This window comes from Oryctolagus cuniculus, chromosome 8 (assembly GCF_051225735.1).
Source record: "Oryctolagus cuniculus isolate XC-2025 breed Fujian yellow rabbit chromosome 8, ASM5122573v1, whole genome shotgun sequence".
NCBI lineage: Eukaryota > Metazoa > Chordata > Mammalia > Lagomorpha > Leporidae > Oryctolagus > Oryctolagus cuniculus.
Window position 1 is genome coordinate 125,867,227 of NC_142874.1, and position 27,188 is coordinate 125,894,414.

At 35.6% G+C, this 27,188-nt stretch overlaps 1 protein-coding gene across 1 annotated transcript; it reads left to right on the forward strand.

Moving 5' to 3' along the window:
• The first annotated feature begins 317 nt into the window (after positions 1–317).
• UGT2B16 (UDP-glucuronosyltransferase 2B16) lies at positions 318–27,094 on the forward strand. The gene is made up of 6 exons (NM_001171016.2): positions 318–1,056; positions 3,277–3,425; positions 13,862–13,993; positions 16,835–16,922; positions 17,936–18,155; positions 25,556–27,094. Exons 1-6 carry the CDS (start codon positions 330–332, stop codon positions 25,833–25,835), a joined length of 1,596 nt encoding a protein of 531 aa, NP_001164487.2. The 5' UTR covers positions 318–329; the 3' UTR covers positions 25,836–27,094.
• Positions 27,095–27,188: the final 94 nt, after the last annotated feature.

The following is a 27,188-nucleotide window of genomic DNA, read 5'->3' on the forward strand; positions in this document are numbered from 1 at the left end:
ATGTAAGTCACCTCACTTGCCAGTGTTTTGGCAACTTCTCTAAAAATATCTTTCATAGCACACTTGGTTTACACATCAGGCATTGCTTTAGGTCTGGATGAATCACTTAATCATAAAAGAGACCATAAAGTACTCACTTATCAGGACAACATCTAATTTGGCTTTTCCATCCACTATCCATGTCCATAAACTCTATTTCTTCATATTGTGTATTCATTTTAATCAATTCAAGTTATATTTTAACTATTTGTGAAATTTCTTCTTGGAAAAATCATGAGGTGCAGAATAAAGGAACAGCAAGTGGAAAAGAAGCATCACATTTCCCCAGGATGTCTGTGAAATATGTTTCAATTCTGCTGCTGCTGCTGCAGCTGAGTTGCTGCTTCAGCTCTGGGAGTTGTGGGAAGGTGCTGGTGTGGCCTATGGAATTCAGTCACTGGATGAATATGAAGACAATCCTGGATGCACTTGTCCAGCGAGGTCATGCAGTAACTGTTCTGAGATCTTCTGCTTCTATTTTAGTTAATAGCAATGATGAATCAGGAATTACATTTGAAACTTTTCCTACAACTTCCACTAAAGATGAAATGGAAGCATTTTTCATGTATTGGCTTAATAAGTTGACAAATGACGTGTCAAAAGATGCACTTTGGGAATATTTTCAAACATGGCAAAAGTTTTTCATGGAATATTCTGATAATTATGAAAATATCTGTAAGGACTTGGTTTTGAACAAGAAAATCATGGCAAAGCTTCAAGAATCAAGGTTTGATGTTGTTCTTGCAGACCCAATTGCTCCCTGCGGTGAGCTGCTGGCTGAGCTACTGAACAGACCCCTTGTGTACAGTGTACGCTTCACTCCTGGCTACACCTATGAAAAATATAGTGGAGGACTTCTATTTCCTCCTTCCTATGTGCCTGTTATTATGTCAGATTTAAGTGGGCAAATGACATTCATGGAGAGGGTAAAAAATATGCTATGGATGCTTTATTTTGACTTTTGGTTCCAAATGTTGAATGTGAAGAGGTGGGATCAGTTTTGCAGTGAAGTTCTAGGTAAGTCATATTTTTAGTTGTTTATGTGAATTCTCAACTTTCCTATGACTTTGTTGCAGAGTTTGTTTGAATGTACTATAAAGAGAGTTAGCCTTTTATAGGTAGAATAACAAAATGTTAATGTAAGAAATTCTTGTAATCCCAGAAATATTATGAAAAGGCTTACCTTACAGAGTCAGTTAGAAGCCAGTGTCTCGCTCCTTAGATGAGTCATTTCAGGAAATCACACAGCTACAAATAAAGCACCAAAAATTTCCTTAAGCAATTTGATTTTCAATATAGCATCTATTCTTTTTTAAACATTAATTTATTTATTTATCTTTTAAGAAATACAAATTTCATATATACAGCTTTAGGAATATAGTTATTCTTCCCACCAAACTCACCCTCCCATCCCTCCTCGTCCTTCTCCCTCTCCCCTTCCTAGTATCATTCTCTATTAAGATTCTATTTCATTTAACTTTGTACATCTGAGAGCTACTCTATACTCTACACTGATTTCAACAGTTTACACACACACACACACACAGATTGTTTGAGAACAAATATCACAGTCAATTCTCATATGTTATAAAATGTGAGGGAACACTTCTCTAATATTTTGATGAATGAAGACATGTGGATTGATTTGTTACATTCATTTCTAGGACTACTATCTATGTAACCTTGAGGAAAGAATCATTCCTTGCATAAATTTGGTGATTCAATCAAAATTAAAATACGTATTCCATATTACCTAAGGAGCCATTCATGTTTTGGAGATACAGAGGTTTTTTGAGAAAGAAAACCTGGAAATTGGGGTTTGTAGTGTTGACACATTCCTTCAGTACTTGTAAATCATCTGTGTCATACCTAAAGTCTTGTTTAAATGCAAATATGTATGAAAAAAAATTTTAATCATAGTGAATTCAGAAGAAATGTGTGGGTGATCCTGTTCCTGGCTGGAAGACTGCCTGCCTAGCCATGCAGGGAGTCAAGAGGACATGGCACAGCATGCCCTCCAGAAGAAACCCTGTTTGGATTCTCAACACACTGAGACCCAGTATGACCTGATTGCTGGCACAAGGCAGGGTCCCCAGACATATTTCCCCCACCCTGCTTCCTGTTGATAGGCCTTGTAATTGTCAGCTCTATAAAAAGCTCCTGGATGTGACCCAGACCTGTAAGACCACCTGGAAGGCTACGTGGACTATGTTACCTTCAAGCTATTGGAGAAGCATAGTGGTGCTGGCTTTAACTTATGGAATTAGTGTTGCTACCCTGAGCTAGCTATTCCCATTTGCCTTCCCTATAAAAGCTTATGCCTAATTGCTAATAAATAGACATGTTCACTGAAACTGTCTCCAGTGTTTCTTGTCAAAGAATGTCGTTGCCCCACCACCTCGACAGTATGGGCCTCCCAGGACAGCCCACAGAAATGAACTTATTAAACTAATTAGCAAGGAGATGACACATGTGGAGGCCAACAATGTTCCTTTCTTTCTTCCTTCCTTCCTTCTCTCCCTCCCTCCCTCCCTCCCTCCTTTCCCTCCCTCCCTCGCTTCTCTTTCTTTCTTTCTTTTTTCTCTTTCTTTCTTTCTTTCTTTCTTTCTTTCTTTCTTTCTTTCTTTCTTTCTTTCTTTCTTTCTTTCTTTCTTTCTTTCTCTTTCTCTCTCTCTCTCTCTCTCTCTCTTTCTTTCCCCAGAAACCTTTTATTTAAGGTATACAAACTTCATGCACTCAAAAATACAACTTTAGGAACATAGTAATTCCACCCTACCAGCCCTTCCACTGGTATTCTCACACTTCTTCCTACATCTCCAATCCACATTCTTTATTTTTTAATAAGATCTATTTTTAATTAACTTTGTACACATGAGATTAACTCTATACTAAGAGTTCAAGAAGAAGTATGGAAAAAATAGTGTTCTTATTTAAAAAATGCAACTCTCATAACCTTGAAGAGGAAAAAATGCACATTTTATTTTATAATGCCCTATTTTGATAACCAGGATTATGACTATACTGAATTAATATTAAAGGCATTTCATTTGCATATATCTAATATGCAAACAATGCATAGTATATTTATATACAAATGTTGTATTACATAAACATTAGTTTTATCAATGCACAGATTATTTATACATCAATGACCACATCATTACATTTAGTTATGTGGTATACTTCATGTAACAATTCTCTTGTTACCCTACCTTTTCCTCATTTTATTCCATTCAGGAAGACCTGTTACATTCTCTGAGCTAGTGGGGAAAGCTGAAATATGGCTCATTCGGAGCTACTGGGATTTGGAGTTTCCTCGCCCACTACTGCCAAACTCTTATTTTGTTGGAGGGCTTCACTGCAAACCTGCACAACCTCTGCCCAAGGTAAATATATTCCTGTTTGCTTTCCTTTTTCATTCACAATTTGTAGTGGGAATGACTCTGCGTTCTTCATTTAGGCATCTTTTTCATAGGAAGAGATCATGGAATGAGAGGATTTCACAAAGTACTAGGCATTTTTGAACTAGAACACAATTAACATTTCTATGAATTTTTTAAAATCATTTTGTACATTTCTATACCATCATATGTATGCAGATTTCATTATCATAGAAAAACAGAATATCTAATAGACTTTGAGAATAGAGTCAGTTGTATCAAGGTCTTCTTTATTCATCACATAAGAAAATATTGGTTTTTAATTTGTTGTATATTCATATAGAGATTAGGACACAAGAGAGGCAAGTGCTGGATGTGTAGAGAAAAAATGTAGGCATACTTTGTGCTCTCCCTAATACCTTACATTTTCTTTGGAAACACAGACAGTAAAAAGCAGTGTGAATGTTCTTTGAAAGGAAAAACCTCATTGTTAAAATTTACCTAGAGGGGCCGGCGTCATGGCTCACTAGGCTAATCCTCCACCTGCGGCACAAGTACTCCGATTTCTAGTCCGGTTGGGGTGCCGGTTCTGTCCTGTTTGCTCCCAGTCCAGCTCTCTGCTGTGGCCCAGGAAGGCAGTGGAGGATGGCCCAGGTGCTTGGGCCCTGCACCAGCATAGGATACCAGGAGTAGGCATTTGGCTCCTGGTTTCAGATCGGCGCACCGCGTCGGCTGTGGCAACCATTTGAGGGGTGAACCAGCGGAAGGAAGACCTTTCTCTCTGTATCTTTCTTTCTCCCTAACTCTCCTGTCCAAAAAAAAAAATTTTACCTAGAAAGGTCACAGAAGCTATCCCAGAGTCAAAAACAAGAAGTGGAAACAGTGATATTGGTCCATCCATTGGTGAATGGATAAAGAAAATGTATCATATATAAACAATCAAATACTAATCAGCTATAGAAAGGATAAAATCTTGTTTGTTTCCATTCTATAAGTGAATATTGAGTTTTTAGACTAATTGAAATAAGCCTGTGCTGGCGCTGTGGTGCAGCAGATTAAAACCCCTCCTTCAGCGCTGGAATCCCATAAGGGCATTGGTTCGAGTCCTGGCTGCTCTGCTTCTCATCCAGCTCTCTGCTGTGGCCTAGGAAGGCTGCAGAAGATGGCCCAAGTCCTTGGGCCCCTGCACCAGTGTGGGAGACCCGGAAGAAGCTCCTGGCTCCTGGCTTCAGATCAGCTCAGATTTGGCTGTTGTGGTTATTTGGGGAGTGAAACAGTGGATGGAATACCTCTCTCTCCCTTTTTGATTCTACCTCTCTCAATAACTCTGTCTTTCAAATAAATAAAAATAAATGTTTTTTAAAAGAGAAATAAGCCAGGCACAGAAAAACATATACTGCAAAATTTCACTCATATTCATAACCTAACAAAGTTCATCTCATGATGGTTGGGCATAGAATGTTGATGTCAGAGGCTAGGGATAATAGCAGGGTAGAAAATGTGAGTAAAGCTTAGTAAACTGCAATTAGATTATAGTGAGATGGGGTGAAAAATTTTGGTGTTCTATTATACACTGGCCTGACTATGGAAAATGACATAACACTAGGTATTTTTCTAATTTTTAATGGTTACACCAAAAAGGAATAATGAAAGCTGAATGAAATAGTTACATTTACCTGGGTTATAACATTTATAATGTGTTTTGTACCAAACTATCACAGAGTACCCTGTAAATATTATGTGCAAGATAAAAACAAATAAAAATCTAGCACTCAGGTTGGTAATCTACTATCAATAATTACTATTGTTATTATTATTTTTTAATTTAATTTTATTTATTTTTTTGATTTTTAGGGAATACAACTTCATGTATTTAATATATATATATATAGAATTGGAAACAAGATGCTTCTCCCCCCCCCCCTTTTTTATCCTCCCACTTCCTTTCTCATACTTGTTTTTCACAGAGATTAATTTTAACTTATTTTTAACCCTTAAGATTAACCCTATACCAGGTAGAATTCACCAATTAATATGAAGGAAAAAAAAGAAAGAACAAAAACAAGCAAGCAAGCAAGGAAATCATTGTTCCCTGACAGTCAAGGCAAGAGCTATTTAAACTCGTGTCATCTCAAAGTGTTAGTTTTGCTCCTATAGATTATATTTTAGTTACTCTATTAGTTTCCACAGATCAGAGAGACCATATAGTTCTTGTCCTTTTGCAACTAGATTATTCCACTAAGTATAAAGGTTATCAGTTGCATCCATTTTGTTGCAAATGACAGGATTTCACGTTTTTACCACTGTGTAGTATTCCATAGTGTATATATACCATAAATTCTTAAGCCAGTCTTCAGTTGATGGACATCTGGGTTGATTCCACAACTTAGCAATTACAAATTGAGCTGAAAAGAATGTAGGAGTACAGATCACTTTTTCGTATGTTGATTTCATTTCCTTTGGATAAATGTCCAAGAGTGGGATGGCTGAATCATATGGTAGGTCTATATTCAGCTTTCTGAGATATCTCCATACTGTCTTCCATGGTGGCTGTTCCAGTGTATTCCCACCACAAGGGATTAGGGTACCCTTCTCCCCACATCCTTGCCAGCATTTGTGGTTTGTTGATTTCTGTATGTGGGCCATTCTTACAGGAGTGAAGTAAAACCTCATTATGGTTTTGATTTGCATTTCTCTGATGACTAGGGGTCCTGAGCATTTTTTCATGTGTCTATTGGCCATTTGAATTTCCTCTCTTGAAAAATGTCTGCTCAATTCCTTTACCCATATATTAATTGGATTGTTTATTTGTTGTTGAGTTACTTGAGTTCTTTGTAGATTCTGGATGTTAATCCTTTATCAGTCGCATAGTTTGCAAACATGTTCTCCCATTCTGTCAGTTGCCTCTTCAGTTTTCTGAGTATTTCTTTTGCAGTGCAGAAGCTTCTCAGTTTGATGTAATCCCACTTGTTAATTTTGGCTTTGGTTGCCTGTGCTTTAGGGTTTTTTCAAGAAGTCTTTTCCTATGCCTATATCTTGCAGTGCTTCCCCAATATTCTCCAGTAATTTGATGTTATCACATTGTAGGTTTAAGTCTCTGATCCATTTTGAGTGCATTTTTGTGTAAGGTATGAGGTAGGGGTCTTGTTTCATACTTCTACCTGTGGAGATCCAGTTTTGCCAGCACCATTTGCTGACAAGACTGTCTTAGCTCCAGAAGTTGACTTTTGCTCCTTTGTCAAAGATAAATTTGTTGTAGGTGTGTGGATTAGCTTCTTGGATTTTTATCTGCTCCATTGGTCTACACATCTGTTTTTCTGCCTGTAGCCAGCTGTTTTGATTACAATTCTTCTGCAGTATGTCATGAAATCTGGTATTGTAATGCTTTCAGCTTTGTTTTTCTTGTTTAAGATTGCTTTAGCTTTTCAAAGTCTCTTGTGTTTCCACATGAATTTTAGCATCATTTTTTTCTATATCTGAGAATGTTGTTGATATTTTGATTGGCATTGCATTGAGTCTATAAATTGCTTTTGGTAGTATGGACATTTTGAAGATGTTGATTCTTCTAATCCATGTGCATGGAAGATGTTCCCACTTTTTTTGTGTCTTCTGTTTCTTTCTTTAATGCTCTGTAATTTTCATTGTAGAGATCTTTGACACCCTTCATTAACGTTATCCCAGAGTACTTAATTTTTTTGTTTCTGTTGTGAATGGGATTGATCTTAGAAGTTGTTTATCAGCTGTAGCATTGTCTGTATATATGAAGGCTATTGATTTTTGTGTGTTGATTTTATATCCTATAACTTTACCAAATTCTTTTATGAGTTCCAATAGTCTCTTCATGGAATCTTTTGAGTTCCCTATATACAGAATCATGTCGTCAGCAAATAGGGATAGTTTGACTTCTTCCTTCCCAATTTGTATCCCTTTAATTTCTTTTTCTTGCCTTATGGCTCTAGCTAAAACTTCCAGTATTATATTGAATAATAATGGTGAGAGTGGGCATCCCTGTCTGGTACCAGATCCCTGGGGAAATGCTTCCAACTTTCCCCCACTCAATAGGATGCTGGTCATGGGTTTTTCATAAATTGCTTTGATTGTATTGAGGAATGTTCCTACTATACCCTATTTGCTTAGCGTTTTCATCATGAAAGGGTGTTGTATTATAACAAATGCTTTCTCTGCATCTATTGAGATAATCATATGGTTTTTCTTCTGCAGTTTGTTAATGTGGTGCATCACATTGATTGATTTGCGAACATTAAATCAACCCTGCATACAATGGATAAATCCTACTTGGTCTGGGTGGATGATCTTTCTGATGTGTTGTTGCATTCTATTGGCCAGAATTTTATTGAAGATTTTTTTAAAATTTATTTGACAGGTAGAATTAGACAGTGAGAGAGAAAGACAGAGATAAAGGTCTTCCTTCCATTGGTTCACCCCCCAAATGGCCTCTATTGCCGGAGATAACGCCGATCCGAAGCTAGGAGCCAGGTGCTTCCACCTGGTCTCCACGTGGGTGCCGGCACCCAAGCAATTGGGCCATCCTATTGAGGATTTTTGCGTCTATGTTCATCAGGGAAATTGGTCTGTAATTCTCTTTCTCTGCTGCATCTTTTTCCGGCTTAGGAATTAAGGTGATGCTGGCTTCACAGAAAGAATTTAGGAGGATTCCCTCTCTTACAATTGTTCTGAATAGTTTGAGAAGAATTGGAGTTAGTTCTTTAAATGTCTGGTAGAAGTCTGCAGTTTATCCATCTGGCCCTGAGCTTTTCTTTGTTGGGAGGGCCTTTATTACTGATTTAATTTCTGGCTTGGTTATGGCTCTGTTTAGGTTTTCTATGTCTTCCTGGTTCAATTTATGTAGGTTGTATGTGTCCAGGAATCTATCCATTTCTGATAGATTTCCCTGTTTGCTGGCATACAACTCTTGGTAGTAATTTCTGATGACTCTTTGTATTTCTGTGATGTCTGTTGTTACATTCCCCTTTTCATCTCTGATTTTATTGATTTGGGTCTTTTCTTCCTTACCTTCTTTCATAATGATGACTGCATTTTGGTGATTCTATCTGTAATACATCTTTAAGCATCTTTTGCAGGGCTGGATGAGTGGTGACAAATTCTTTCAATTTCTGTTTTCTATGAAAGGTCTTTATTTCACCTTCATTCACAAATGAGAGCTTTGCAGGATATAATATTCTTGGATGACAGTTTTTTTTTTTCTCTTAGTACTTGTGCTATATCTCACCATTCCCTCCTAGCCTGTAGAGTTCTAATGAGATGTCTGCTGTGAGTCTGATTGGAGATCATCTGAAAGTAATCTGGCATTTCTCTCTTGCATATTTTAGAATCTTTTCTTTATATTTCTCTGTGGTTAGTTTGATTACAATGTGTTGTGGCAAGGATCTCTTCCAGTCATGTTTATTGGGAGTTCTGTGTGCTTCCTGTATTTGGATGTCTCTTTCCTTCTCCAAACCTGAGGAAGTTTTCTGCTAGTATCTCACTAAAAAGGCCTTCTAATCACTTCTCTCTCTCTCTCCATACCTTCAAGAACTCCTAGAACCCAAATGTTGTTTTTTTTAATATTATCCTGTAGATTCCTAACAAATTTTTTAGATTTCTAATTTCCTCTTTTCTTTGGTTTGACTATATACTTTCCTGTGCTCTCTCTTCTAAGTCTGATATTCTCTCTTCTGCCCATTGATTCTGTTTTTAAGGATCTGAAATGTGTTTTTTATTTGTTCTATTGAATTCTTCATTTAATTTTGATTTATCTTCAATATCTCAATTTCATATTCTACTAAGTTCCTAATTTCATTTTGATTCCTCCTTAAGATTTCATTTTCACGAGAGAAGTTTTCTGTCATGTCCTGCATGGATTTCAGTAGTTCATGCATTTGTTTTTGATTACTTCTAAATATTATTATCATAAATTTTTTGAGAACCATTTCTTGCATTTCTTCTATCTCATCATCTATATAATCCTGTATTGGAGTGTCATGTTCTTTTCGGAGTGTCATGTTGTCTTCCGTATTCTTGTTTTCTCAGTTTTTGCATTTGTTGTTTGGCATTGTGGAGATACCCTTTGGTTTCTTTTTTTTTTTTTTTTCTTTTTTTTATTTATTTTTTTGCTATGGCAGTTTTATCATTATACTATGACTCTAGATTAAGCGGAATGTCTGCTTTTGGTGAATCTCTAGAGGCTTATGGTGGATGTAGCCAGAGAGCCTTGTTCAGTTCTTCAAGGTTAACGGTGTGCCTAAGGTGACACACCCAGGTTTGGCATGGTAAATCTTCTCTCTCTCTCTCTCTCTTTTTTTTTTAGTTCAGAAGGGAAGTAATTCTGCTCAGCTGAGCTCTTCTCCTTGATGGTGATCAGTGCCTAAGTGCTAGCCCCAGTGGGTATAATATTCATTTGCTCTGTCCCAAGGATCACACAAATGATCTGTGCAATCCTCAGTGTAGGCTTAGATTCCCCTGCAGTATCTCTCACCAGGTAGCCAGGGATGCCCAAGCTTGTGGCATCTCCCCCAAGACTACTCAAAGTCTCAGCCATACTGTGAATTCTCCCACACACCCTCAGTTTTTTTTTTTTTTTTCCACAGTCCTGATTCAAAAGCTCCACACAATGACTAGGTCTTAGTCTCCTGTTATTACTCCCCATCAGTCAGGTGTTTCTGTTCAGCTGAGGGTGGGCACAGCTCCAAGCTGCCGCAGCTGTTACATATGTCCAAAATGTCGCCTTCTCTATTGTCTCGCACACCTTTGTAATGTGAGTGGAGAGAGATAATTGTGTCCGTACCATCCCTTTTATTTTTTCTCTCCTCTAGTTAGGCTGGTGTACTTTCCCCTATGGTGCTTCAAGCCTCATTCCCTCTAGACTCTCCCTGCTGCTTTCCTGCCAGTGTCTCAGACTACTTCGGTTTCATCTCACCTCTCTTTCCAGTGCTGTTGTGGAGACTCTCGGCAGCTGGGGTCCCAAGCCATGGGTCCCCTTGCCCTCCACTTAAATCCACCGTGTCCCTCCAATTCCAGAAGTTTCCTCTGCTGTTTTTTCCCTAACTATTCCCTGAGACTACACTATCTCCACTTTTATTAAACTATCTTTTCCTGGACTATCAGTCAGTTCCCTCCCTATTCTGCCATCTTGATATAGTTCTATTTGTTTAGTTTTGCTTTTGTGCCAGTGCTTTGGGGGTTTGTCCAATATTGCCCTTTATACCAACATCTTGGAGTGTCTCCCCTACATTTTTCTGGTAACCTCATAATCTCACGTCTTAAATTTAGGTCTTTTATCCATCTTGAGTGGATTTTTGAATATGTTGAGAGGTATGAATATATTTCATTCTTCTAGATTCAGTTTTGCCAGCTCCAATTGTTGAAGACATCATTGTATGGCCTTAGCACTTTTGTCACAAAACAATTGACTGTATGTACAAGGATTAATTTCTGGGCTCTCAATTCTGTTCCACTGATCTATGTATTGTTTTCTATGCCAGTACCAAGCTGGTTTAATTACTATAACTTTGTAGTATGTTTTGAAATTATGATGCCTCTGGCTTGTTTGTTTGTTTGTTTAGCTCAGGATCACTTTGGTTATGTGAAGTCTATAGTATTCCATATGAATTTTAGATTGTTTATTCTCTGTAAAGAATGCCATTGATATTTTCATAGGGATTGCATTGAATCTGTAGATTGCTTTAGATAGCATAAACATTTTAATGACATTAATTCTTCAGGTCAATGAGCAAAGAACATGATTCTATTTCTTGTATCCTTAATGATTTCTTTCATCAATGTTTGAAAATATCCATCATCATAGAGATATTTCACTTCATTGGTTAAGTTCATTCCTAAATATTTCATTTTCTGTGTTTGCATGGCTATTGTGAATGAAATTTCTTTCTTGATTTTTCTCCTGTGAGTTTATCATTAACATATAAAAATCTATTATTTTTGTATGTTTATTTTGTAACCTGCAACTTACTGAATTGATTTATCAATTCTAACACCTTTTTGTTGGAGCATTCAGGTTTTCCCACTTACAACATCATGCCGTCTGAAAATGGCTAATTTCATTTCCTCTCTCCAAATTTTGATGCCCTTTATTTATTTCTGTTCCCTAATTGCTCTTGCATAAAATTCCAGTAGTATGTTGAATAAGAGAGTTGAAATTGGACATCTTTGTTTGTTCTACATCTGAGGGGAAATACTTTCAGCTTTCCCCATGCATTATGATATTGGCTGTTGATTTGTCATATATAGCCCTTATAATTTGGAGAAATGTTCCTTCTGCATCTAATTTGCCATGTTGTTTTTTTTTTTTTATCATGAAGTGTTGAAGATTATCAAATGCTTTCTCTGCATCTCTTGAGACGGTCATATAGTTTTTCTTCTTCATTCTATTGATGTGATTTATGATGTGTATTGATTTGTGAATGTTGAACCACTCTTGCATTTCTGAGATACATGCCACTTGGTCAGGATCTTTTTGATGTGTTTTTGATTCAATTTGCTAGTATTTTGTTGAGAATATTTTCATGTATTTTTTTTAAGCCTGTAGTTTTCATTTTGTGTCATGTCTTTGGTTTCATATTGAAATAATGCTGGCCACATAAAATAACTCTGGCAGAATTCCATCTTGTCCCATTGTTTGAAGAGTATTGGGTTACTTGTTCTTTGAATATTTGTAGATTCAGTAGGATAGCCTTTGAGTCTCAAACTTTTCCTTGATAGAGTTTTGATTACTGTTTCAATCTGATTACTTGTTATGTGTCTATTTGTACTGATTATATCTTCTTGATTTAATCCTGATAGGTTATATGTTATAGGAATTTAAAATTTATCCATCTCTCTAAGGTTTTCCAGTTTATTAGCATAGAGTTCTTCAAAGTGGTTTCTTATGATCCTCTGTATTTGTTTGGTGTCAGTTGTAATGTTTCTTTTTCCATTTCTAATTTTGCTTATTTCACTGTTTTTCTTTGTTAGTCTGGCTAGAGGCTTATATATTTTATCTTCACAGAAAACCAAATGTTTGATTTTTTTTTATTTTTTTATAATTTTTTCAATTTAATTTATTTCTACATTGATCCTTATTTCTCTCCTCCTGATGATTTGGAATTTGATTTCTTTTTGTTTTGCTAGGTCTTCAAAATGCATCATTAATTTGAGACATTAATTTGAGACATTTCTTATTTTTTAAAGGAGAGACATAATGCTGTAAACTTCCCTTGTAATACTGCTTTTGCTGTATCCCACACATTTTGATGGAGTATGTTTTCATTTTCATTTATTTTAAGACAGTTTTTGATTTTTGTTTTAATTTCTTCAATGACCAATGGTCATTCAGTATCATGTAGCTTAATTTTCAGGATTTATGAGTGTTCTTTGTCCTTTTTTGGTGCTGTCTAGGTTTATTATTTTACAGTCTGTGAAGACACATGGCATGATTTGATTCTTAATTTGCTAAGAGTTGATTTCTGGATAAAAACGTGGTCTATCCTTGGAACTCTTCCATACGTTGATTAGAAGAATGTTCATTCTGAATTGTGTGAAAGGAAAATGACAGTGTTTGTGGGAGGGGGGAAAGCAGGAGCATAAGGCAAACCAGAAAACAGGTATCACTGTAGCCTTAATTAGCAATAATAACTGTGCCGTTCATTTACACAGACAAGATTTGAATACAAATCAAATATCATGAAGTGTATCTTATTTCTTAAATATATCTTTCTTATCCCAAGGAACTTGCTTTTCTATTGACTAACTAATGTCCAGAGAATCTCTGTCCTCTTTAATAAGAGAAAGAAGAAATGTAACAGATGGCATCAAGAGATGTAAATATGTTGATAAATTTTGGCTTCATATGATTTTAGCAAGAAACTATGCAGAAAAAAAGTAATTAAGATGTGTAATGTCAATATTTTTGGCAGTTATATATAAAAATAATGCATTGAAAACAATTTAAACTCAATTTAAGGAATGATTGAATAACATATATGTGTATATCATACATTATCTTTTTTATGAATGGATCTCAAATAATGTTAAATCAATCATAATAAAAATTTAGTTGGGATGAGATGAACAAAGAAGTCAAAAATATAACATCAAATTTTGTAGAATGAGAGAAGGAATACTAATTAGGAATGTCATTCCCTACATATGTATTATATAGTGTAAAAATGGCATGAAATTTCAGTTTACAAGAAAAAAATCGGGGCTAGGGTAGCACAGCGATGTGACTGTAGTTTACACAAACATCTATATACTTAGAAATGGGTAAGATGGACATTTTTTTTCAACTATCTATTTTACCACAGTGATCACCACTATAATTTGTGGTAAGATTTGACTTTCTCTCCTTAGTAGATTGCATCAATCCTTTCCTTATTGTTGTTGTTATGCTGCTCTTTTGTGATGGAGCACATTTTTCTACACAGGAAATGGAAGAATTTGTGCAGAGCTCTGGAGAAGAGGGAGTTGTGGTGTTTTCCCTGGGGTCCATGATCAGTAACCTGACAGAAGAGAGGGCCAATGTGATCGCATCAACCCTTGCCCAGCTTCCACAAAAGGTTAGAAATGTGTTCTAGTGGTGGGCAGTCACTGAATGAGTGTTTAACTCTATAAAGGGATTGATTGCAGAAACTCTCTGTGTGAAAGTAAACTGATATGAAACTTGGATTTATTTCAGGTATGAATTTACAAACAACTCTGCATGATGGATGAAAAATAACACATAGGTTTTCTTGTTGTAAATAACTGAAATAAATATTTGATCAGAAAGAAATGGATTTCACAGGTAGAGTGTGAAGCTTCATATCATCATGAGATTACTGGAAGAACAAAATTCACAAAACTCTGCCCTGTTATTGGTTCCTACTTTGCAGGATTGTTTAGATACTGTATGCACTAAATGTGTCATCAGAAAAGAATTAAATTGTAGCTGATAAAACTGCACTAGTACAATAGCATGAAGAAATTTTTGAGGAAGAATGTCTAAAGTGCTACCTGCATTTTGAGGTTTCCATGCAATGCTTGGCTCTAGATTACCTCTAATTTTGCAGTAGGCCCATTCAATGTGCTATTCAGGTATCTATTTCAACAAAAAATGAAAAGTGCTCATCAAGCTTGAGATCAAGATTCAACTCAGTCAAGATTTAGACAAAAAGAAAAACCTGCTTGGCCTGTAGAACTGGAACTCAGCAGCATCTCAAGCAGGAAGATACAATGGAAAGGGTGGAGAAGAGCCCTCCACCAAAGGTGGACCTGTAGTAGGCAGGCATGCAGGCTAAAATTGATTAGATTTTTGAGCTGGAAGACAACGCCTTTGCCATGCCCCTGTGTGACCACATCCCCCTACCTGGCTAGACCTGGGTGCCCACCAGCCAATCAGGTTAATTAACCACTCCTCTTTGAAAGTAGGTTAAAAGCCTGGGACAGTATGTCCGGCCTTCTCTTCTTCCCTGAACTCTTGCCAGGAGGCGGGCTTGTTGTAGACCTGCACCTCCAGGGCGCATGGCCTTCCAGCCACGGGCCCTAGGCTTCCTGGCCCAGATACAGACCTAGATGCTCTTCCACGTGGCTGGTTCCTGGTGCTCAGTGTGAACCCCTATTCACCTCTCTCACTTAAATAAAGCTCTCACTCTCCTATGCATCTTTCTCACTAAATAAAAGCTTAAAATGTACTATGCTGCCTCATTTATTTGTGCCAGTATTTGGAATTCTTTTCTAAATATTAGGCAAGAACCCTCTCAGGCTTGTTAATAAGCTCATGGTGGATTCGTATGGCACCCCAAATTCCGGTAGCTTATGTGGCACCCAGATAGCACTTCTGGGGAACTTTAAGGGGCCACATTTTTGTGTAGATTTTAGGGGATCATGTCTGATTTCAGACCCAGTACGTTACATTATGTGGCCCCACAGGAATATGGGGCCTAGTTCATTAGATCAACTCCTCCTCCAGACTGAGGAAGGAGAAGGCAATATAATAGTCAAGCAGTAGCAAGTCTGGCATTGGAAGAGTTTCAGATGTCCCCTTCTGTGATGTTCAAATATGCTAATTTTCTAATAGATGCAAGATAATTTTGACCTTTGGGTATTTATGAGCCAATACCTAGTTTATGTCTAACTTAGGTTTCAAGTAAACACCTATGTAAATTGTTACTCTGAGCCTAAAATTTCTTTTAACACTCACACAGAAAACAGAAATTAAAAACTTGCAGATTATACTTCAGAAATGAGAATAGCTTAGAAATTCCAAAATCGGTACATTATTTTGGTACTGGGCTTGGAAATGGTCTTATTGTAGCAGAAATTAATCATGAAGCAATGCTTTGTAATGCATTATGGAAGAGTAAACAGTAGAGTGAAATTTAGCAACAGCACAGTTTTAAATTTTTTTTCAGACACCTTACTACTACAAGCTGGCTCTTATTCCCACATTGAAAGAGTTTCCAATCCTGGATATAATGATAATACTTTGGATTCATTTCAAAAATTCACTTCAGGAGTGACTGTTTTGGCTCAGCAGCTTAAGCCCGAGCTTGGAATTCCTTTATCTTACATCACAGAGCTTGTATCCTGTATCTGCTATTACAGCTTGTATCCTGTATCTGTTACTATTTCCTGCTTTTAATTATCAGTAGGTAATAGCCAAGTATGGGCCCTAGCCCCTGCCCAAATTCTGACACATTTGGAGTTCCTGACTTCTGCCTGGCATAGTCCCAACTTTTTCATGTTTTGGGGTGAACAATCTGTCTCATCAGTCTCACTCTCTCCCTCTATCCCGGCCTTCTAAATAATAAATAAATATCCATTTTTAAGTCACTTAAAACTTTTCCAAATTAGTGATTATTTAGAAGTCTGCTGTAGTTCTAAGAATAATTAATTCATTTCTAACACATAGTTTATTTAATGGATGTACTTTCAGGAAATTAAAACTTGTAGGACTACAATGAAGTTTGTCATGGAACACCAGATACAAATATACTATCACTTCAATGATTGCTAGTGAAATGGATCAAAGTACACTTGGAAGATGAGTCTAACATAATAATTCATACATTTTAAACATACATCCCTGATAATATGCTAATCTTTGTACTATAATTATGATCACCTAATAATTTCTTAAAATAATTGAACTTGTAATTCATCACCTCAATTTTCTAAGATACTGTAGTTGCAACATAACGATTATGTTTCATGCCTAGTTAGGTGTAAAAATATACAGAACACGTTAATATTCTACTTACTTCCATCATTTAAAAGTTCTCATTACTTAATCTCTCTGGTCTTCCTTTCTTATCTTTCCTATGGAAGGGATTTAAGTAGGTGTTCTGTCAGCCTCTTTAGAATTCTAACATGCTCTTATTTGAAATTCAATTCATGAAATAGTTTTTTTCATTACCTAGGTTCTTTGGAAATTTGATGGCAAGAAACCAGATAACTTAGGAACAAATACACAGCTTTATAAATGGATCCCCCAGAATGACCTTCTTGGTAAGCCTCTGGAGAACAAATGCTGAAAACACGAGGAACACTAATCAAGACGAATGCAGTTCAATGGAAAACTACCACTTATTATAGAAAAAAAAATTCAGAAGGCAAGCCAAATACCTGCATACTTATTTTCAATTCCAAGTGAAATAAAATGAAACGGAACTATGACATTATGTTATGCAGAGCCAAATTGTTCACTTCCAATACTTCTATTTCTTGTTAAGTTACCTCACACAGAAATTTATGAATAATGTCCTGGTAGGAGAGTATTTTGCATAAGTTAAGATATCACTTTGAACACCTACATCCCACACTGAAGTACCTGTGTTCATGTTGTCAATGACCCTGATTGCAAATAATCTGCTAAAGTCCATTACGGAAGGTAGCTGGTGATGGACTAAATCCCTGGGTTCCTGTTAACCACATTGTAGACCTGGACTGAGTTCTTTGCTTATGACTCAACCATTACATTTATTCTTTCTGTTATTAGTTGTTTTAAAATGTCACTCAAAATTTCATATTATTATGCATTACTATGCAGTTTTTATGTGAAAAACTCAGTCTTTATCACGAAGTGATAATGCATTTCAAGATGAAGTGTTATCTTTCTTTCCATGATTCCAGCAACACTATGGACTCCCTGCTGTGTTCTAATCCTTACATAGCATTGTCAGTGAATGCACTATTGCTTTAAGAGAAAATCTAATGAACTTGATGATTTTTTTTAAATCAAGAATATGTCCTTTATCCGTTACCACTTCTCAATCTTGTTTTCATTGTTCAGATCTCACGTCAAACAATACTATTCCACATGGCTTTCACTCACCTCTTTGGTGGACTTCTGTGCTTCTTCCTTTGGGTCTCAAAGTAATTTAAATACAGTTTCATAGCTATTAAACTCTGCTGTCTAGACAACACAGTCTCTTTTAGAACATCAAATTTTGTCTGCATTTCTCATTTAACTACTAAGATTTATCATTAATAATCTTACTGAAGAAATCCCTCAATTCTAGGGCATCCAAAAACCAAAGCTTTTATTACTCATGGTGGAGCCAACGGAGTGTTTGAAGCGATCTATCATGGCATCCCAATGGTGGGCCTTCCTTTGTTTGCAGACCAACATGATAACCTTGCCCACATGAGGGCCAAGGGAGCAGCTATTAGATTGGACTGGAAAACAATGTCAAGTTCAGATTTCCTCAATGCCTTGAAGACAGTCATTAATGATCCTTCGTGAGTATTGTTTTTTTCGTTTTCTATGTGGTATTTATGGGTAAGTTTTCACTCAATGGCTATGTGATTTTTATCAATGAACATTAAGTTGAATACAGTTTGGGTTAATGATGGAAGAAAATCAATATTGTCTAATTAGGAATATTATAAAATAAAGATACTTTACCAGGTGTAGATAAGTTGCAATTTTTTGGTTCAATAGTTAAATTATTAGTAAGAAGATTCACTTCAAATTATTTGAGTATACATTAATATGTTAATTGATTAGCATGAATTCCTGATATCAATAGTTTGGTTTAAATTTTCTCTCTTTCATTAAATAATAACTTTAAATGGAAATAATAATAAAAAATAAAAAAATAAAATAAAATAAAAAATAAAAAATAAAAAAATAAAAATAAAACATTGGTTTGGGATTTTCTCATTAATAATAGTACAATGGACCACTAGGTTTCAAAATAGTTGGAAGTCAGTTTTTTTATTATTTTTATTTTTAAAATGAATTTATTTATTTATAAAAAGGTGATTTCATGTATTTGATATATAGAGTTTTAACAACATAATGACATTTCACTCCAACATTGCATTTTTATCTCTTTTGATTTTTGAAAACAGGCTTTCAATTAACTCTTTCATTTTATTTAAGTTACAAAAATTTCATGTATTTCATGTATACAGATTAACTACACAATAATAGTTCCCACACTAATCTTCCTCCTGCTCACACTCCTACCATTCATTCTCTTCCCTTTCTTTTTCCCCTTCTTAATTTCACAGTGATCTACCTCTTTCAGTTTATTGTATACCTATAAGATTAGCACTACACTAAGTGTTCAACAAATTGTATGAAGAAAAAACACTGTTCCTCACACTTGAGACAAGGGCTATAAACAATTATCAGATCTCAAAATGTCAGTTTCACTCCTATACATCACCTTTTAGGCACTCTACTAGCTACCACAGACCAGGGAAAACATATGATATTTTTCTTTGGTGCTGGCTTATTTCACAAAATATAATGGCTTCCAGTTGCATCTGTTTTCTTGTGAAAGATGATTTAAATTTTTTACAGCTGAGTAGTATTCCATAGTGTATATCTACTATAATCCCTTTATCCTGTCACCAGTTAATGGACATCTGGGTTGATTCCATATGTTAGATGTGTAGACTGAGCCATAATAAACAAGGGGGTACAGATAACTTCTTCACATGCTGATTTCATTCCCCTTGGATAAATTCCCAGGAGTGAGATTGCTGGGTTATATGGTATGACTGTTTTCAGCTTTCTGATGTGTCACCATACTGTCTTCAGAAATGCCTGTAGTAGTTTATATTTCCACCAACAATGCATTAGAATGCTTTTTTCCCCAATACTCACCAAAATTTATTGTTCATTTATTTCTTTATGAGAGTCATTTTAACCAGATTAAGGTTAAACCACATTGGGGTTTGATTTTCATTTCCCTGTTGGTGGGTGGTTCTGAACATTTTTTCATGTTCACTATTTGATTTCCTTTATTAAAGAATGCCTGTGCAAATCCTTTGCCAATTTATTAACTGGATTGTTTTGTTGTTGTTGAGTTTCTTGAACTCATTTTAGATTCTAGATGTTAATCCTTTATCAATTGCATAGTTTAAAAATTTTTCTTCCATTTTGTTGGTTGCCACTTCATTTTACTGCTTTCTTTGCAGTACAGGAGCTTCTCAGCTTGATGTAATCCCATTCACCTATTTTGGTTTTGATTACCTGTGCTTCTGGGGCCTTTTCCAAGAACTCTGCTTATGCCAAGGTCTTGCAGTGTTTCCTCAATGTTCACCTTTAGTAATTTGATGGTATCGGGTAGTAAATTTAGATCCTTGGTAATTTTGAGTTGATTTTTAAAAAATTTTATTTAGTTTATACGTGTTTTATATATTTCATGTATACGGGTTTAGGAACACAGTTATATTTCCCACCATATATTCCTTCCTGCCCATGCACCAACACTTCTTTCTCCTCCCTCTCACATCCCCACTCTTAATTTTTACAATGATCTACTTTCAGTTTAACTCATGATTGAAATTTAAACCTATGCTAAGTATAAAGGAGTTCTAAAAATAGTATAGTATAAAAGAAAAAAAAACCACACTGTTCTTCAATAGAAGAGGCAAGGGATATAAACCATAACCAAAACTCAAAATGCCCATTTCACTCCAATACATTGCATTTTAGGTACCTATTAATTACCATGGATCACAGAAAATATGGTATCTGTCTTTTGGAGACTGGCTTATTTCACAAAGTATAATGGTTTACAGTTGCATACATCTTGTTGCAAAAGAAAGGATTTTATGTTTTTACTATTAAGTAGTACTCCACAGGGTATATATATCATAATTTCTTTACCTGTTCAACAGTTGATGACCATCTGTGTTGATTCAATATATTAGCTATTGTGAATTCAGCTGCAATGAACATGTTATTACAGAAAATTCTTTTATATGCTGATTTCTTTTGGTTTAGATGAATTCCCTGGAATGGGATGTCTTGATCATATATGGTAGGTCAATATGCATTTTTCTGAAGGATCTCCATATTGTCATTTTTAAAATATTTATTTATTTGAAATACAGAGTTACAGAGAGAGGTAGAGACAGAGAGAGAGGTCTTCCATCTGCTGGCTCACTTCCCAGTTGGCAGCAATGGCCAGAGCTGTGTGAATCAAAAGCTGGGAGCCAGGAGCTTCCTCCAGTCCTCGCACATGGGTGCAGGGGCCCAAGGGCTTGAGCCATCTTCTACTGCTTTCCCAGGCCATAGCAGAGAGTTGGATCAGAAGAGGAGCAGCTGGTACTACCGGTGCCCATATAGGATGCAGGCGCTTCAGACCAGGGTTTTAACCCACTATGCCACATCACCGGCCCCTCCATACTGTCTTCTACAGTGTCTTCACCAGTTTACATTCCTAACAACAGTGGATTAGGGTATTTTTTTCTCCACATCCTGGGCATCATTTGTTGTTTGCTAAACAAGTATGAAAGCCATACTTACTGGAGTGAAGTGAAACTGCATTGTGGTTTTGATTTGCATTTTCACGAAGGCTAATGATCCTGAGCATTTTTTTAGAGTGCCTATTGGCTATTTGGATTTTCTCTCTTAAAAATTTCTATTCAAGTCCAAACAATTTCTTAACTGGATTATTTGTTTAATTGTTGTTGAAGTTCATGAACTTTTTATAAGTTTAGGATATTGTTTGTGATATATGACATTTATTGTTTTACAAATCCTGAACCACCCAGGCATACAAAGAATAAATCCTACTTGGTCAGGTAATGATCTTTCTAATATGTTTTTTAATTCAATTGGCTAGTATTGTGTTTAGGATGTTTGCATCTTTGTTCATCAGGAATATTGGTCTATAGTTCTCTTTCTCTGTTGTATCTTTTTGTTGTTATTTAGGAATTAAGGTGATGTAGGCTTTGTACAAGGAGTTTGGAAGAATTCCTCCCATTTCAATTGTTTATGAATAGCTCAAAAAGAATTAGAACTAGTACTTTAAATGTCTTGTAGAATTCAGCAGTGAAACCACCCAATGCTGGGCTTGTTTTCTTGGGAGCGTGTTTATTACTGACTGAATTCCCATCTTAGTTATTGGTCTCCTTAGGTTTTCTATGTCTATATGACTCAATTTTAGTAGATTGGATTGTATAGGAATCATCTCTGATTTTATTTATATGGGCTATCTCCCCCCTTTTTTTTGGTTAGTTGCATTAATGCTGCTTCAGTTTTGTTTATCTTTTCAAAAAGCCAACACTTCATTTTGCTTATCTTTTGTTTTCTTGGCTCAATTTTCTTTATTTTCTCTAATTTTAATTATTTATTTCCTCCTACTAGTTTGCATTTGTTTTTTATTTTTTCTGTTTTTCTAGATCCTTGAGATACATTGATAGCTTTTATTTGGTAAGTTTCCAACTTTCATGTATTCACCAATTGCAATAAATTTCCTTCAACAATAATTTTGCTGTATCCTGTAAGCTTTGATATGATGTACTATCATCTTCATTTGTTTCCAGAAGTTTTTTTTTATTTCTATTTTGATTTCTTTTATAACCCACTATTCATTCAAAAGCATGTTGTTCAGTCTCCATGTGTCTGCATACGATCTAGAGATTCTTGAGTTGTTGTTTTCCAGCTTCTTTCCATTGTGGTCAGAGAATATGTATGGTATGATTTCAATTATTTTGAATTTGGAGAGACTTGTTTTATGGCCTAGCATATGGTCTATCCTAGAGAAAGTTCCATGCAATGATGTAAAGAATTAATGTTGTGCAACAATGGGGTGAAAAGTTCTGTAGATATCAGTTAAGTCCATTTGGTCCATAGTAATGATTAGCTATGTTGTTTCTTTGTTTATTTTCTGTCTATTTGATCAGTGTATTGATGAAAGTGGGGTGTTGAATTCCAAATTCCCCCGTTACTATAGTATGTGAGTCTGTCTCCCTTTAGATCCATTAACATTTCTTGTAAATAGCCAGATGCCCTGTAATTGGGTGCATATACATTTGTTATACTCATATCTTCCTGTTGAATTGATCCCTTAATCATTACATGGAGTCTTTTTTGTCTCTTTGAACAGTTTTTGTGTTAAAATCTATTTTGTGTGTTACTATGATTTGCATACCTGCCCTTTCTTGCTTTCTGCTCATAGAATACCTTTTTTCACATTTTCATTTTAAGTCTGCATATATCTTGTTTGGTGAGATGTGTTTCTTGTAGAAAGCAAATAGATGGGTCCTGTTTTTTAATCCATTCATCCAGTCTGTATCTTTTAACTGGAGATTTCCTTCAACAAGGTGACTATTGACCCTGCCCTTTTTCCATAAATATGTCTATTATTTACTTTGGATTTTTTTTTTTTTGTACTTCCACTGCTTCATTTTTTGCCTTCACTGTCTTTCTTAATGATGGCTATCCTTTTGTGTATTCTTGTGTAGCAAATGCTTAAGCATTTTTGTAAGGGTTTACAAGTGGTGACAAACTTTCAATTTCTGTTTGCTATGGAAGGTCTTTGTTTCACCTTTATTCATAAATGAGACATTTTCAGGTACAGTATTCTGGGTTGACATTTTTTTCTCTTAATACTTGGACTATGTCTTTCCATTCTCTTCTGGCCTATAGAGGGACTGATGAGAGTCAGCTGTGTCTAATTAGGAATCCTCTGATAGTAATTTAGCATTTCTCTCTTGTACATTTTAGAATCCTTTCTTTATGTTTTACTGTTGAAATTTTGACTACAATGTGTTGTGGTGAAGATCTTTTCTGGTCATGTCTATTAGGAGTTCTATGTGCCTTGTGTACCTTGACATCCCTTTCTTTCTCCAAATTGGGGAAGGTTTCTGTAATTATTCTACTAAACAGGTCTTCTCCTCCATTCTTTCCACAGACCTGTATGTTGGGTTATTTGGTAGCATCCCCTAAATCTTCAACACTGCTTTTAAGTTTCCAATTTTTTCTTGTTTAGTTTTTTGTTTTTGGTCTGACTGAAAGATTTCCAAAGATTTGTCTTCTCGCTGTGATATTCTTTCTTCTGCCTCATCAAGTCTGTTGTTAAGGCTTTCCACAACATTTTTTATTTGATCTACTGAATAGCTTCAATTCTAATATTTCATTTTTAATTCTCTTTAAAATGTCAGTTTCATGGGAAACATTTGCATGCATTCATGTAATGTATGGTTTTCTTTAATTTATGGATTTGCTTTTGATTGTTTTCAAGAATCCTATGATTCACCTTTTAAATTCCCTTTCAGGTTATTCATCAATCTCTTTATCTTCACATTCTAATATTGAAATGTAATGTGTTCCTTTGGGTGGGGGATCATGTTGTCTTCCTTATTCTTACTTCTTGAATTTCTGCATTTATTTTTAGAATTTTGTGGAGTTACTTGGTTTGTTGTTGTTGTTGTTGTTGTTCTCACTGATCGCCTTTATCTTTAAACCATGTCTCCGTGGCTTAGTGGAATATCTGCACTTTTAGTGAATACCAAGAGGTATGTGCTGGTTGTGGCTGGGGAGTTCTGGTCAGTGTTCAAGTGTGGGATGAGTATCCAGGGTAATGCCAAAGTTGGGTGTGGTAGATCTCCTCCTGTTAATAGAAGGCCAGGAAATGGTCACCACTGATAGTGTGATCACTCCCTCACCACCTCACCTCCAACATAAGCAATGCCTTGATATTAGTCCCCCATGGGTTCAACACTCATCCACATCACCACGTGAACCACGAAAATGATCACCACAGTCCTCACTCAGCACAATTCCAGCTGAAATGTTCCAACAAGGCTCCCATAGGTACTTGTTACAAATGTTCTGCTCTGCCTTGCCATTCTGTCCAGTCAACAGAGAGACAGCTGTTCCCTGATCTAGCCCCACCCAGGCAACTTGAGCTCCAGAGCCTGTGAAAGGCTGGGAGGCTAGGGGTGCATCAAAGTCCTACATGGGTGCTCAGCCACCTGTCAATTCACCCTGCTGGCTCAAAGTCAGTGGGCTGCTGCTGATTTTTCCCTCCAATAGAATTTCTGTATCACAATGTTCACTATGTTCCTATATCTGTATATATCAAATACATGAAACTTACATAACAAATACAATTAACAAAAGAAACTCTCCAACTCTCAAATCACAACCCTAAAAAGAAGAAAAATATGAATAATATAAAACATTTACTATTGTCTTATTTTATTAAAAGAATAATTCAATTATTCTGAGGGTGAATGTAGTATTAATTACAAGAGTAAGATAGGAAAGATACTATACCTGTAAATTTCATTTAACAATGAAATTCTAGGAACCAAGAAATTTGTGAAAAGGGAAAGTAAGAGCAAATGGCTGCAAACAAGGTCATTCATTGTCAAATCTTTATCATTTGATAACGTACTCACTAATGACTAAGTTCAATACAAAATCCTGATTGATATGCACTCCTTGTTAATTTTGCCCAGATATACCTGAGTTTTGCTATGGATTTGAGTTTGATTTATAATTTTTGATATTAATTGGAACACTGTTCTTCAGGTCTACAAACCATTGCTTACAGAATTATTCAAATATTGCTCATGAAATTATTTTACTGCTATTGTTATTTTTGGTTTTTGTCAGTTTTATTGTATTTGAGAACTAAGTGATTCTAATTTCTTGGATTGAATGTAAGAAATATTGTACTCTGCCAACATCTTTCAACACATTTTACAGTCCCATACATCCAAAAAAAGAAATGAACCTATAAACTCAGACACCTATAATGTTTATTGAAGAAAATTTGTTTTCCCTACCCTTTTACTTGACATTCTTGTTTACTATTAACCCACAAATTTCGCGAATCTACTTTCCTAATCATTCTATTAGCTCATGTTGATTAATTTTCCTTCAGCTATAAAGAGAAAGCCATGACGTTATCAAGAATTCACCATGATCAGCCCATGAAGCCCCTGGATCAAGCAATATTCTGGATTGAGTTTGTCATGCGCCACAAAGGAGCCAAACACCTTCGGGTTGCAGCCCATGATCTCACCTGGTTCCAGTATCACTCCTTGGATGTGATTGGGTTCCTGCTGGCTTGTCTGACAATCACTACTTACCTTGTTATAAAATGTTGGTTGCTTGTTTATCAAAATATTCTTATGACAGGAAAGAAGAAAAAGCGAGATTAGCGCTCTTTCAAACCTAGGGCTAGCATCCCTGATACATGAGATGATGCCATTAATTCAACCACTAAGGATGTCAAGATTGTTGAACTGTCTTCTTGTCTAAACATTAGAGAACTCACAATTATAATTTCATATATCCTCAGATAATTTTATCCTAATGTTAAACATTATATTTATTATAATAACTGAAAAAATGAATCTCATGGGAATTCAGTCTGTTAGTTTTAGAAGATTCTTGATGTTCATTTTCCATTTTCATAAACATCATTCACTTGAATATAACACAATCAAGTAAAAATATATGTATCCTTGCCATAAGAAGCTAGAGCTGGATCTCTGATATACATCATAAAACAGTTATCTAGATCATTCTCGTGGTTGAAGGACTCAAGTATAAATTGACTTCAATATCATTCAGGAATAAAGTGACTCTGATTTAAAAAATAATGCAAGAAAGAAAGAAGCTTAACCCAAAAGGGACTATTCAAATTCATGTAAATGGAAAATTTGTTAAAAACAATTTGGAAAGGTGGCTTTAACAATGCCGTATTGCAATTTAGCAGGATTGAGTTTTCTTGAGCAAAGAGTAGAATGAAAACTTGGTTTACCTTTAAGGATACAACTCATGATTTATTTCAGATGGAAGACAAGCTAACTTTGATGATTTCTTAGTGTGTGTTTCGTAACATTTTTACCTACAAGAAGTTTACTGTTTAACATTTTTCATGAAATACAAAACATCTCATCATGTAATCTTTTGTTTAGTTTTAAAAAATGGAGTGGATTGTCTCATCTAAATTTCTTCAATATCATCAAACATTTGCTTATAAAGAAGGAAGACACTTTCCACATGAGGTTCTGAATGTACTTGAATGACAATTTTCCCTTTATTTAAAGATAATGTCAACCTAGATAGTAAGTAAGAAAATAAAAGTGGAGACTAGCTCCCTTTAGATTTGATTGGTAGCTCAGGCCCAACAAGTTCCATCTATTATCTTTGGAAATTGCTAAGTTTCTCCCTCCTTCAGTAAGAACTACCATTTCTTACCTTATCTTGTAAAGTCAGATTCTTTCAACTGATTTAATGGATAGAGAAACCAGAAGTTCATGTTATGTTTTTATATAGTCTTTCCTCACAATGCATAGAATGGAATGAATGAAAATCCAAATATGTACATCAAGGTTTACAGCAGTTTCAATGGCAATATGTCTCCACATCATACCTTTAGAGTGTTAACTAGAGCTTTCTGAACCAGTACACATAATTTAAAAGCAAAGAGAGAAAAAAATGACACAAGTTGAGCGCAAAGTTTTTGCCTGACAAATGATATATTTAAGTAGCAAGATGGAAGAGAA